Here is a 14,733-nt window from a genome sequence, read left to right as displayed (position 1 = left end):
GTGTAACACGAGTACGTAGATATCTGAACCAATCTTTACAGTTTCAGCTGTGACTCATCTTATTTTGCACATTCTGGTTTCAAATTTTACTCTCTTCAAGTAGTGGTCTATAAAATTTCCTTTTGTTTCTCACTGACTGAAATATTTTGCACATGCTGTTAAACAAATTGTTCGAAGGTGCACAGATTTGCAGAAACCCACGTCACGCCCTCAGTTTGCGAGCAAAGATTTCACTCGGACTTTTGGAGACCTATTTCTCATGTTGTGAATGTACTTCATGGTTATTTAACGTAAAATCAAATATCGTGTTTGTCAGTTGTGTACAGTAAGAGTAATCCAGTGATTAAGGTACGTAAGTTTGAGAAAGGAATACACAGGAAATTTTATATAAAATTATTTATTTAGAAATCTCGTCGGTAATACAACAAAAATACAATTATTTACCATACTATTTAGATAAGAAAGGTAAATGAATTATCTCAAAGCTGTAGTGAGCGAACATAAGAGGAAAATTTTCAGTTACCGAAATTTCAGTTGTATGTTAATTCCACAGCTGATCGCGGATGTATCTATAACTAGGTTACTCCAACAATACCGTGTATTTCATTTATCTTACATAATTCGTCTTCTAACGTAAAGCTTTAGTATCGATAAATACCGTACTCGTAAAGACACGTTAATGTTCTAAACAGCAAACAGCCACTAATCTATACCGTATCCGCATACATTTAATCAGTCTTGAACTGAATCTGTGCTCTACCAAGGACATCGGCATATTGCCTGGAAAAACGAGATGTTGAAACATCCATCGGCTTAAGAAAGCCTGTCGAATAAAAATCGAGTAATGGATTTTTAAGTCCACTTACAATATTTTAATATGGCACATAGAATTACTCCCTTAGCAAAAATCTCCTACTTCACGAACGTGTTAGTCACATATCGTAGGCGAAATAAAACTAAAGAAACTTTATTAGCTTCAACACCTAATATTAATACATATCGAACGATTTTAACATCCATCTTCAATTTACAACTTTCTATTCCTATTTAGTGCTGCACATTATTTTGAATCTCATTGCAAAATGAAGGCTTCAGAAACCTCTTGGGACGTTCGAAGAGTTTACGGAAGTTCTAGCAAATTGAGAGATATTGTTGTATAATAATAAACTACCTTTTAGGTGAAGTACTTTTGCCTGAATGTTACGAAGACTGATGCTAGCTTTGACTGGAAAGCGAATATCTCTATTCTGACAAATTAATCTAAAAGATCAATATACTACCCCGGTGCTACCAGCTTTTACTGTATGATTTGGTCCCCAGAAGACACATCTCCATTTAGTTATCAGCAAGCACTACCTTCCAGCTTTCACTGTTACAGTCTGCGCTTTGAAGTAAAGTCTTTACATTTTACTCGTGGCTTTACACTACATTCTAACATCTTCTTCAGATAATCCTCACACTACGTGAAATTTCGGTATAGTTTAGTGCATTTAGATCAGTCGAATGTAACAGAATCAGTATTCTCAGATGAACGTTGTGCAACTCGTTACATTTTACGTATTTGGAGACACTCCGTTTAAAGCGGAATCTTTCGACTCGTCACAAACACGTGAAGTGTAGGCAACACTTAGTGCCGCAAGGAAACTGGGTGCCAGACCGCAGTATCATCTGTTTCAGTTTAAAGTCCCAGGTCTGACATTCAGTTTCGGTTCGCCACTACGACGGCTGTGGTTTGATTGGTCAGTTAAATGAATCCCCGATCACCGCACAGGGATCATCGCCTGTAGGAGACCGCGGCCTCATACGATATTTCGGAGGGGTGGGGCTGGATTGACGGAGGACCTAGAATCGGCGCGCGGGGGCACGGAAGACTCCTGGCTGTGGCTGCCCTCCCTGCTCGTCGGGCTGAGGCGGGAGGGTGGCGAGGTACTCGAGGGCGCGCTGGATCGCCGGAGGGATGGGAGGCGGCGTGGGCAGGTGCTCGCCCTGCGGTACGAAGCCGTTCTCGTCAGCCGTGTACACCAGCCGGATCTGCACGCCCTCCGGCGACGTGTACGACGCGGACCCCTGCGCCACCTGCGCTTCAGCCTCAGGGTTGCCGGCGTTCTTCAGGAAGCCCTGCTCCTCCTGGACGATGCCATTGCCCGTCTCGAAACTGTGAGGAGAAACATGAAACATTAATATTATCGTACCAGGGGTCCTGCTTCTTTGGCAGGCGCGGTCTAATTAAAAGGAAACGAACTAACACCCTGTTACCGAACAATAAAATCACTCGGAAGGGCTGAAACTGTGAGGAGGAAGTGTGAGGAAGGACATGAGACATTAGTATTGTTATACCACGGATCCTCATTCATTAGCAGGTGCGGGTTGATTAAAAGGAGAAGAATTGACATCCTGTTTCCAAAAAGTAAAATCTCTCTGGAGGGCTGAAACAATGCGAAGCAACTGTGTGGAGAAACATGAAACAGTAGTGTTATTGCACACGGATCTCCTTCTGTTTAAAAGGAGAAGGACCGACATTGTGTTTCCAAAAAAGGAATTCCCTCTGGAGGGCTAATCAAAGTACTTACGACTCAGGAGGAAATAAATTAAAAAAATCATCCCTGCCTAGGGAGAACGCCAAAGCACACGGTCTGGAAATGCCCTCTGTGTACAAAGTTTCTAATGCTACGTGGAATCAGCTGAACATGAAGTACCAGGTATTAGCGATCTTCTGAAACACGAGTCAGTCTGGCAGATACTTGCATTTTCCATAAAAGTTGCATATCAATCAAATCTTCGTCAATAAACCTATCGGTACTAACAGCAAAACTACCCAAACACATTTAATCCCTCGTGCTTATCTTCTTTGGGCTAGACAGGTTTCAAGCTCTTTCCAGAGTTCTGTACTATATTATATAAACTATTCTCCTATTTAATTAACAAGTGGTTGAATTTGGTTAACTTAATTACATCCTTTTGAATACCACGTGTAAAATTAAAGAACTAAACGTAGCTGACGTTACGAGCGACTTTGCTTTAAACGAACGGGACAAAAACATTGTTCATACTCATAAAAATTCGTCAGTTCGTCTTGTCATATTTTACACCGAATTACGAGTAACACGTATAGAGTGCTGAAGAGTAGACAGGTAGTTTGAGTAACCAGGAAAGAAGTACTGAATCAAACTGTGAGGAAAAGAGTTTTATTCCACATTTTGACTGAAAGTTTTGTATGTAGCACATTGAGAGCTATCACAAAATCATTTGGAAATGGAGATGGATGTGATGGGTAAAAATTGCAGAGAGGGAGACAGAAACTCGAATACATTTAGCAGGCTCAAACGTGTCAAGGGTGCAGTAATGCTGAGTTGAAAACATTTGCGCAACATAGGCTATCGAGGAGAGTTGCAGTAAACCATTCACGTAGCTGACTATTTCATCAATATAAGAAAACCCCTCTCCACCCAGGAGCATCTCGCTAATGTAGTGTAAAATCTAGCATATATAATGACCTAAATCCGGCGAGGAAGAGAGTTCACATGTCTCTTCAGGAATACCTCATCGAGTTGAAACTATTCGTTGGCGATTATATCCCGCAGAACTGCCAAATTGTGGAGGTATTGATTGTTAAGTTTCACCAGCTGCCTCCAGTTCTTTCAGACGTTTTCTATGGGATTATATTAGGATGATGTAGCGGACAAGTCGAGGTGCGACATCATATCTGAGTGTTGGTCAAACCGGAAACGTATGAGCTCGGCACTACGAACATGGCTGGGGTCCTCTTGGAAGTGGCCATAGCACACTCGTCGCGAATCTGTAGAAGAAAAAGCAACACCTGTGACCGGGAAGGAACAAAAATCCTCGTTCATACTGACTTTAGCACAGCTGGGTCTAACTCATGGTACGATAAACCCCTAAAACATCACAGAATCGCCTCCGCGCTGCATTATACCCTCCATACACTGAAGGTAACCGAGCTGGGTTGTCGGTAAACACTACGCTTCACATAGTTTGAAAAAAGGTAGATTAAAGCCTCGTCCGATCACACGACATGCCTCTCGTCAGCTAATGTCCCATTCTGTGCTGTTTGGCCCACTGAATACGGAAATTTGTGGTAAGTTCCTATGGCAGCAAACTGATGACGCCATCGGTCCCTAAGCTTACACTACTTGATCTACCAAATGGCTCTGTGCACAATGGGACTTAAATTCTAAGGTCATCAGTCCCCTAGAACTTAGAACTACTTAAACCTAACTCCATACCAGAGGCAAGATTCGAACCTGCGACCCTAGTGGTCGCACAGTTCCAGACTGTAGCGCCTAGAACCGCTCGGCCACCCCGGCCGGCACTTAATCTACCTTAAACTAAATTACGCTAAGGACAACACACACACACACACACACACACACACACACACACACACACACACACACATGCCCAAGGGAGGACTCGAGCCTCCGACGGGGTAGCCGCGCGAACCGTGACTAGGCGCCTGACACCGCACTGCTACCTGCGCGGCTCACTGAATACGTGTAACATTAAATGCGGCTAAGACTAAAGGTCTTTTACAAGGCATAATTCACACGGTTCGCCGTATTACGAGGCTGCGAATGGAAAACCAAAACTTGTGGACTGGTTGGACTGCTCCCTTTAACGCACCAAAATCTGGTAAACCTCATGCACAGTGTTGTCACATCCCAACACGATAGCCCCGTCCAGCATTTCTGTCGCTTACGCACTTCTGCCCCTTACTGCTACTTCACCACTGGATCACACAGTGGTCTGATTCCAGTTGTCCACCCCGATAGCTGAGTGGTCAGCGTGGCGGTCTGTCACGCCATAGGGCCCGGGTTCGATTCCCAGCTGTTTGCTGTGTTGTCCTGATTACCTTTTCATCATCATCACTGGAAGGCAACGGGAACTACCATTGGAATCACTTCCCTAGACGCTCATGCGGTGGACCTCTCTGACGAGGCTTCCCCCTGACAAGACCTGCCTAAGGCAGAACACAAAGTTTTAGTTGATTCCAGTTCTACACCATGTATACCATTCACAACTACGATTATGCTCTAATAAGGGAGTGAATAATACTTTTCTTGTGAACGTACACTATAGTTTTCCTTTCTGTATCGAATTTGCCGTCTTGTAGTACCGTGTTGTACATTTGAGGCTGCGTAAAAGACGACATTGCTACGTTACGCAATGTCCTCAGAAAGGAGGACTTGTACGGCATTACAGGACGCACCCGTCCACGGTGAGTCAAGCCTTACATGCGTTACGTCCCCCGTTGCCGTCAGTGGGTCAGCGGCCGGCTGCTGAGTGGCTGTCGGAGGCAGAGGTCAGGCGAGGGAAAGCAGTCGGTCACCCGCGGTCTCCGGTCTGACATTTCGTCCTAACGCGCCGCTAATGTGCGCCCACGTCGTTGCATTACCACAGGAGCCGCGTCGCCAACAGCTCGCCGGAGCATCGCGACCGCAAAGTGGCCGTAGCTCACGTCGTTGGTGGTCGTGTCTCGTGAATTTAATGGCTTCGGCAACCGCACGGGACATCAATATCTTTCAGGTGCTGCAGGCAGCCTTTCTTTGATTCTTTGATCCGTGATAGCGAGCCCGATGGCGCAGTAGTTAGCACACTGGACTCGCATTCGGCAGTAGTTCGCGCAGTGTTGGCCGTAGCTTCGGTACTGGCACGCCTGCCTTGTACCTCAACAACAGAGCTGCGTCGTTACACTTACAAGACTTATCTCTACCTGCTCCTCTGCTTTCCCTCGCATGATTTAATGTGTCTCATGTGCCTAATCTCCCTTTGGGAAGTTATTACGCAGAGGTCCTGCTAACCTTGATGCTGTGAGCCTAGATTACGTAGCGGGCTGTCCCAAGTTGATGGGAAGATGCATGGTCTGTTTTGACCGCCAAAGGTTGCATGAAGCTAACACGGGCATACCGATTTACATACGTATTAGGCTGTTATGTAACCGGGAAAACACTATAAACTCAAATCTGTTATGAGTTTCCCTGGCTATATAGAAAAACTCTCACAGTATGGAGAATTATAGTCAAAGTAGATCCATACTGAGGAAAAGCTAGGAGAGGAGATGCAGGAATCATGCATCGCCGATCTAAGCAAGGTCCTAGTGAAGGTGGTTTTCTGTTGCCATCCTCTGGCCTGTTACGAATTGACAAGTATGTGTCTGTGTCGAGCAGGTCTGTGATGGCTGCCTGTATGACACTATCATGGGAATAAATATTTTAATAATGAATGAAGGGAAGGGAGAGGGTGAAGCCCGATGCCGATACATAACCAGCTCCTCTCGAAATGTACCAAGGGAGCTGTCGAGTTTAACCTTTTGAGACCTGTATTTTTTTCTGGATTGGGGAAAAGTTTTCTTTCTTAGGCGATTTTTAATTGCTTTAGATGCAAGATTTATACAAAAATGCGTACTCGTGCTTGAGGTTTACTTACCACACGTGGCTTCATTCTATGGACTAAAATAACTGATTATGAAATACTCTACTGTAATAAATAAAACAATCATTCAGCAATTGCCATGCAAGATAACAATATTCTATTATATAATGAAACATAGCGAATCTTCCACAGCAGTGTATTCTGGTAGTCACGATGATGATGATGTTTGGTTTGTTGGCCGCTCAACTGCGCGGTTTTCAGCACCCGTACAAATTGCCGATCTTTACTCAGTCCAATCTCGCTACTTTCATGAATGGTGATGAAATTATGAGGACAACACAGACACCAAGTGATCTCGATGCAGGTGACACTCCCTGACCCCGCCGGGAATCGAACCCGGGACCCCACGATTGGGAAGCGAGACAGCGAGCACGAGACCACGAGCTGCAGACGGGGGTCACGAGCTACTGTACAGGGCTACATTTACTTGCTGATATTTTTGTAGCAATGCCCCCACAGTTCGCAGCATCTGCGCACGGTGAAAAACTCAAACATTGAAAAATGTGTACCTCAATCTGTCACTGAAGGAAAATACTTCTGTTGCAGTTAAGGCTCAATAAAACTTAGTATACACGGAAGGTTTACCGTCAAGTGTCACATGCTCTCACTCCTTGAGAGACTGCAGAGAGGTTTGGAACATAATCCGCAATATTGGTGTTAAGAGTGGCGATCAGGAAAGTTACTCGACCACCTCTCTTCCCCTTGCCTGCCAAATACTGGCAGTGAAAACTTTCGCGCCAACAGCATCTGAACCGCCTTATCTTCCAGTCAAGCGTCACCACATAGCCATGCGTTAGCGACCTCGGCTAAGGAGTAGGGTTCTCCGGAATTAAAATATTAGAAAATGCTTTTTCTTGTTTATGATTCGTGTAAAAATTATTTCTATTTTAAATCCAAGGACTACATTCATAGCTTTCCAGACTCGGTGTTTTAATATGATTGACAGTTGTGAAAGATTCATCCCAACTAAAATTTGCTTAACTAAATTGTCAACAGGAGTCGATAGTAAAATATTACTAGAAGGCATGCTAGTGTACAATGATTCTAATGGCTCTTAGTGCTATGGGACTTAACATCTGAGGTCATCAGTCCCCTAGACGGAACTACTTAAACCTAACTAACCTAATGACATCACAAAAATTCCTGACCGAGGCAGGATCCGAACTTGCGACCGTAGCAGAAGCGCGGTTCCTGTCTGAACCGCCTAGAACCGCTCGGCCACAACCACCGGCCATGCTAGTGTAAATCGAAGAACAGAAGCAGAATTGGCAAGTGTAAAATGTAATGCTTACAAGTTCCTCCAGTAACTCTGCAAATATTTTCCAATCAGACGTTTTTCCGTTTAGCCACTTCGTGCAGTGTAAATATATTATGGACCATTATGACAGATCAACTTCCGTTTAGCGTCATCCAGTGGATTTCCAGATATTATTGATCTACGGTTACAGTGTGTGGCAGTTGGTTCTCCCTTCCATTGTGACTCACCTGTATTTGTAGGAGCCATCGAAGTTGACCTCCTGCTCCTGGCTCAGTATGGGGATGGGCTCGTTTGGTGCGCCTGGTGCCTGGCGGAACTGAGGTGCCGCGGCCGTCAGGCACACCAGAGACAGGGCGACGATCTGGAACAAAAGGGCACACAGCGATCCTGAAATCTGCCATTTTTCCTCGCATTATACTTGAAACTTCGGTTTCATCTACATCTACATATATAATCTGCAGTCCACCACACGGTGCGTGGCGGAGTGTGCCTCGTACCACAACTAACATCTTCTCTCTCTGTTCCACTCCCAAACAGAACGAGGGAAAAATGATTGCCTATATGCCTCTGTACGAGCCCTAATCTCTCTTATCTTATCTTTGCGGTCTTTCAGTGAAATATAAGTTGGCGGCAAAAAAATGGTTCAAATGGCTCTGAGCACTATGGGACTTAACATCTGTGGTCATCAGTCCCCTAGAACTTAGAACTACTTAAACCTAACTAACACATCCATGCCCTAGGTAAGATTCGAACCTGCGACCGTAGCAGTCGCGCGGTTCCCGACTGAACGCCTAGAACCGCTAGACCACCGCGGCCGGCAGTTGGCGGCAGTAAAATTGTACTGCAGTCAGCCTCAAATGCTGGTTCTCTAAATTTCCTCCGTAGCGATTCATGAAAAGAACGTCTCCTTTCCTTCAGAAACTCCCACCCGAGTTCCGGAAACATTTTCGTAACACTCGCGTGATGATCAAACCTAACAGTAACAAATCTAGCAGCCCGCCTCTGAATTACTTCTATGTCCTCCCTCAATCCGACCTGATAGGGATCCAAAGCGCTCGAGCACTACTCAAGAATAGGTCGTATTAGTGTTTTATAAGCGGTCTCCTTTACAGATGAATCACACCTTCCCAAATTCTACCAATGAACCGAAGACGCATATCCGCCTTCCCTACAACTGCCATTACATGCTTGTCCCACTTCATATCGCTCTGCAGTGTTACGCCCAAATATTTAATCGGCGGCGTGACTGTGTCAAGCGCTACACTACTAATGGAGTATTCAAACATTACGGGATTCTTTTTCCTATACATCTGCATTAATTTACATTCATCTATATTTAGAGTTAGCTGCCATTCTTTACACCAATCGCAAATCCTGTCCAAGTCACCTTGTATCCTCCTACAGTCACTCAACGACGACACCTTCCCGTACACCACAGCGTCATCAGCAAACAGCCGCACATTGGTATCCACCCTATCCAAAATATCATTTATGTAGATAGGAAACAACAGCGGACCCACCACACTTCCCTGAGGCACTCCAGATGATACCCTCACCTCCGATGAACACTCACCATCGAGGACAACATACTGGGTTCATTCACTGCGTGTTAAATCCCATGTTGCTGAGGCTACTCGAACAAACAGACGCGTCGCGTTAACATTTCGAAGTTGTAATAGTCACGATACACGTTAAGTATGAGGAATTATTTAGATTTCCTGACGATCTGCCTAGCTATTTTACTATCAAGAAGGTGTGACGATTCGAAACTTTTAGTCGAGTATTGAAACTACAGTCTATGTCCCCCTTACTTGTACAGTACCTTTTTCTCGGAACTACTTTCGATTGGCAATCATATCGATATTTTTCTCTGATACGAACGATATACGGTAGCTTATTCTTCAAATTTTCACCTGAAGATGACTAAACGCGTCTTCGAAGTAAATTGAGATAGCGGTGCTGTAGCTCTGCTTTGAAAACTAAATGAATTATTCAACTCGTATTTAAAGGAGATTTGTGATTCGACTAGTAAGGTAGCCAATGCGTCTGTTTCCTGTGTTTATCAAGTTATAAAGGTGAAGAAGCGAGATTTAAATCTACCGCCATGCATGCAAATGTAGCTTTCCTTTGACTTCTATATATCACTTCAGGCAAATACCGAATTTTCTCTTCAATAAAAGGATGGTCAATTTCATTTCTACAGCTTCACGAGAGAGATGAAGAATGAAGTCTCTCGACCAGTACAGAATTGCAGCAGGCATCGCGAGACAGCGATGTATCTGACCTCACACTTTCATCCCTTTCAAGTAAACTACCACAAATTCGTAACTCACACAAGGACACACTAGTTGAGGTGAACTAACCCAAACATTCTGATTCACTAAGTCATTTGTCATACCAACACTCTGAATCCAATTTCTCAGTATGGGGCGATTTCTGTCTAATGGCTGAAAGCCTTATTTGGAAGATTTCTTCTTGGTTGGAAGCTCGGATATGAAGAACAGCTTATAATGAATGACGAAAGTGAAACCTCTGCAATCTTGTAGCTTGTCTCGATATGGGAAGTAACTACACTTGTAAATCCCATTAGGCTTCCACAACAGGCCACGTGTAGTATAACTCCGTCGCCAATCGTACCAGTAATATTTAGCTGGGTACAACATATTTGCTGATATAAGCTGAGGACGTTTTGTACATGGTGATATCGAAGAACGGACGGAAATCTTATGGAAATATCTTGTTTAGATGGGGAAAGCCTGCGAAACTGACTGCGCTTTTTATTGTTTTACTTGAAAACTCACAGTTGTTGATACAGGAAACAGTGTTCCATGAAATGTACTTCAGTGATTTCTTGACTGCAAAGTTTTCTACTCCTCACTTCCAATTCATTTCACATAAAACCAGGACTATGTTTCCTTAAAGAAAATGAGGAAGGATTACTGAACTCATTAAAAGGAATGAACAGATCGCTGAAATAATAATGTAGACTGAAAGCTAAGTAGCAAAGGTAAATAAGGTGAAAATATTAAGAAGTAAATTAATGTATGCCGGACGAAGCATGGAGGCCATAAGAATCAGGATATAAAAGACACTGAGAGAATTTCTCGCTAGGAAGGTGCTTAAGGGTGGAAAGGAATTTGTGAGACAGCACGTCTGTTGCACAGTATTGTGCGTAAGTGAGCCACATACACTGGCGATAATCATCAAAGAAACAATCAGAACGGTTGACGTAAGGCGGAACAGGAAGATGATGGAAACTAAGTGAACTGATCAGACAGAGATAATTGTGTTTCAACGAAAATGGAGAGGAAACAAATGTGTGGATACAATAAACTAAAAGTACAAAGTTGAGAGGAGGAGTCAGAAGACTGACGATAGGGATACAGTGCACCAAGGTCAGATGGGACCCCCATCTCGGTAAAAGCCATAAGAAATTCGCGACCCGTGCCAATGTCGTGCGTCGGCGGTGGATCTTCCGACGTGATCTCCAAGCGAAAGCCTCTCAACCTTGCCGGAGAATGCTCTGTCAAGGGCGGTCTGCTCTCGCTAGTATTACGCCACACCTTTTCAAAGGGCCACTGACCCTTACTGTCCAACACCTAAGATCTCATATTATTACCACGAATCTCTGTATCTACTAGTTTGCAGCATTTAATGAGAAGGACTTCCATCCACCTCACGAGTTTTCCACTAACTACTGTCTGGCGTAAGACTCGTAGGCAATCTCATTTTTTTTTTCTCTTTTCGTTTTCTACACTCTACAGAGATGAAGTGTTCCGTATACATTCCGTCATTGGTGGTCTCGATGTCATGCGTTAAATATTACCAGAAATAACATTTGCTCTGAAATTTTACCGGTCTCTACAGGAATAAATTCTCGGCAAATCGCACTAACGAAATCTTCTGAGGGGTTTCAGCGGAGTATAACATGACCCTAATGTAAGTAGTAGAACTCACCGTGAAACTTTGCTTCAGGGCTGCAACTCGATTGATAATCACAGAGGACCGCGTTACTTCACCATCTTGCTCTGTTACTACGAAAAAAGCCTATGGGACTTATGTTGAGTTACAAATGTCTCGGAATATCGAAGTATAGTTTCAGAATTGCTGGTGGTGTTCACCAGCTGTTAGCAGCATGCATGAGAACATTATATTCTTGCTGACGGTTGCAATTACTAGCACTATTATCGATACATAGCTCTAATAACATAGCTGGTTCATTGTGTAGTTTTTCATATCAAGGAGTTTCAATTATCTTAATTGCTTATGCCGCAGTAGTGAAACATATATTGGAACGTATGTACATAATACACGCTTTGGTGGATTCCGAGAGTTACTGACACAAAGTACTTAAGATATTGAAAAGAGGCTTGATAGTCAAAGTGCTTTGCGTCTCTCAGTGTTGTTGAAATACCTTTATTACTTAGCAAATACATTGTACAACATCATATATTAAGTGTAGTAAGATTCGAGATTTTGGAAATAGACATAGAACAATTTTACAGGGATCCCAAACTTGGCAGAGAAAACTCTTTTTGAACTCAGAATCGTACCACCTACTCCAAAGCTCCCAGCAACATTTAATCCTGCTACAGACTCACGATTCCTTCCTCTAAGCGATTGCAGCCTCACAACGCTATATGTGGCTTGCTTTCACACAATATAACTGATGCTTCTACTACCATTACTACAAGAACGATCATCGTCTCCTTTCTCGTAACTAATATTTAAAACTAGTTCAGAAAGCCTGTTTTACTGTAAACACACTGTTGACACGGGCAAAAAGACAGAATTACCTATAGTTAAAGTGGTTTCTCTCTAGAATAATACACTCCTTCGATCAGTGGCTCCAGTGACCATTATCTGTTCCCACAAATGAAAATAAAACAAAAAGGCTCTTTGAATAGAAACAGAAAAACGAAATCCATTATGTAGATAAGATAGAACTCCGTTCCTTCTTACTGCAAAAAGTATCTCTTTTGTGGTTGGTGGAGAGGGGAGACGGAGAATGAGCAGTAGTCTGCCTGGCTCGATGCTGTGTGCCACGAATTTCTCTCCAGTGTCAAATCAGTGATCTTTGAGCAGCTCTTCTAGCCTACGTCCTCAGTTACTTGTAAGATATATTGCAATCCCAGTCCTCACCTGCAGTTTTTACCCCATACAGGACCCTCTAGAACCAAGTAAATAATTCCGTGATGGTGCAACGCATGTCCTATTGTCCTGTCCCTTCTTCTTTCAGTGTCCTCCATATTTGCGCTTCCTCGCAAGTTATGCGGAGAAGCTCTTCAATTATTATCTTACCATTCCCCAAATTTTTAACATAGTTGTATCGCACCAGATCTTAAATGCTTGCATTTTCTTTTCCGCTTCTGGGAGTATATTTGTAAGGTTGACGACAACTTAAAGAAATAGACAAAAACTTTATAAAGATTTTGTTTTTTCATTGTTACCGTACCTACAAACACACCCTTCCCATGCTCCCTCCCCCCCCCCCCCCCCCCCCCATCACCACTACTGAGCTACAGTAGATTAATTAGGAAGTATAACACCGATAAGCGCTTATCAGACACCTATGCTTTTAAGAAAATTAAATTTACGGATAATTTAAGAGTATTCCAAGTGCCTTAAGACCGTAAACATTAACATTTTATTGCAAGTTCTAAGCAGTGCTGTTCTGTTGTCATCTGCAAAAATGGCACAGCATACAGTCTGCAACGCTTGTGGCTAGACACAGACTGGACTGAGATGCCCATTCAGATCCGAAAGTACGCGCTCTGGAATTTCCGTAATTCTCAGCTTGTTAAATAATTTTTTCTGGGAAATGCACCACGCGGGACTGAAGAGTATAATGAATTTCAAGTGATAAGCTAGGTGCCCAGTCTAAATTTAACGCACTATCATTATCTCAAATGACCAGTTAGGTAGCTATATCAGCTACGTATATAGTTTCATTTGGTTGATGCTTCCCTTATAACTTGGTCAAGGGCGGTAACCATTAAATCTCGACTGAACGAAAGATGGTAAACTGACTCCAACTCCAGAAAGTTGTGTACTACCACAAGATGTCAAAAGAAATTTTTTGAAGAGTTATTGTCACTAGTGTCAATGAATTGGACACTTGGTCCTGTCGCGACGGAGATAATACTTGAATCACCCTAGACAACTTTTGAAACATGCGCCGAGGCAGGTAGCCGAGCAAGTGTCCAGTGCTTACCTGAGAGAACAGCATGCTGGTGGAGGAGAAGGCGTTGGTGGAGGTCTGCTGCCCGGGTCTGCGCAGAGGATGGCGTGCTCCGTCGCAGGCCGCTATTTATACCGGCGGCGCGGCCACCCCACCCGTCGCGTCTCAGGCGAGTGCGTGCAGCGTGTGTGTGAGAAGCGGAGAGAAGACGAGGCACCCAAAGGTCATCCCGCGGCCGCCACCGGGGGCGGTACGCCGCCACCAGCCCCGCTTCCTGACACCTCACAATTAGTCCACTGCTCGCCTCTCTTATTGCTGAACACACTGCTCTTATCAGCCTTTCATCGCCTGCCCTGCTAAGCACCGGTGATCCAGAAGTAAAGCCGAAGAAAAGTGGAATATCAGTTCTTTTCGAAACTCGTATGGTCCCGCTGTTAGCTGCTGTCAGTTCCTATATTTACTAATGATCATCAGGCACGAATAGTTCATCAGTTACAGATCTATGTAGATACTTTTGTTGCAATATCTAATGCGGATTACTCTCTTGCACTAACGACTCCGCCTCAGAGCAGCACTTACACGCAACGTCCTCAATTACTTTTTGGATTTACAGGGAGTTCCACACACGGAAGGGAGAGGTTTTACATGGGCACCCGTGGTCTGAAACATTTCGTTTCCGTGCTACGAGGAAAACAAGAGCTATTGAGTCGCTCGTTCGATGTTTCTTGTGGAGTTTGCTTGTTATGGTAGGCTACTCACACTCATGATTGGTACGATGACGCGATGTCACGTGACATCCTCCGTCCCCATCTGCCTTGTTTTCATGCTTCCTGGTGATGCGTCA

At 43.9% G+C, this 14,733-nt stretch overlaps 1 protein-coding gene across 1 annotated transcript; it reads right to left on the bottom strand.

Annotated features, from left to right (window-relative positions):
* Positions 1-381: 381 nt before the first annotated feature.
* Positions 382-14,040, bottom strand: LOC124544729 (endocuticle structural glycoprotein ABD-4-like). The gene is made up of 3 exons (XM_047123379.1): positions 13,923-14,040; positions 7,936-8,069; positions 382-2,155 (listed from the first exon to the last, which is right to left on the bottom strand). Exons 1-3 carry the CDS (start codon positions 13,935-13,937, stop codon positions 1,843-1,845), a joined length of 462 nt encoding a protein of 153 aa, XP_046979335.1. The 5' UTR covers positions 13,938-14,040; the 3' UTR covers positions 382-1,842.
* Between the last annotated feature and the right edge of the window lie 693 nt (positions 14,041-14,733).

This window comes from Schistocerca americana, chromosome 8, assembly GCF_021461395.2.
Source record: "Schistocerca americana isolate TAMUIC-IGC-003095 chromosome 8, iqSchAmer2.1, whole genome shotgun sequence".
Taxonomy (NCBI): Eukaryota; Metazoa; Arthropoda; class Insecta; order Orthoptera; family Acrididae; genus Schistocerca; species Schistocerca americana.
The sequence above is the reverse complement of the archived record's forward strand: the minus strand, read 5'-3'. Positions and strand labels throughout refer to the sequence as shown.

What these genes read in the sequence shown, in the direction of transcription:
- LOC124544729 (XM_047123379.1), bottom strand. An exon ending in GATGGCTCCTACAAATACAG is followed by an intron (nt 2,156 to 7,935) that starts GTGAGTCACAAT and finishes TTCTCCTCACAG; the next exon opens with TTTCGAGACGGGCAATGGCA.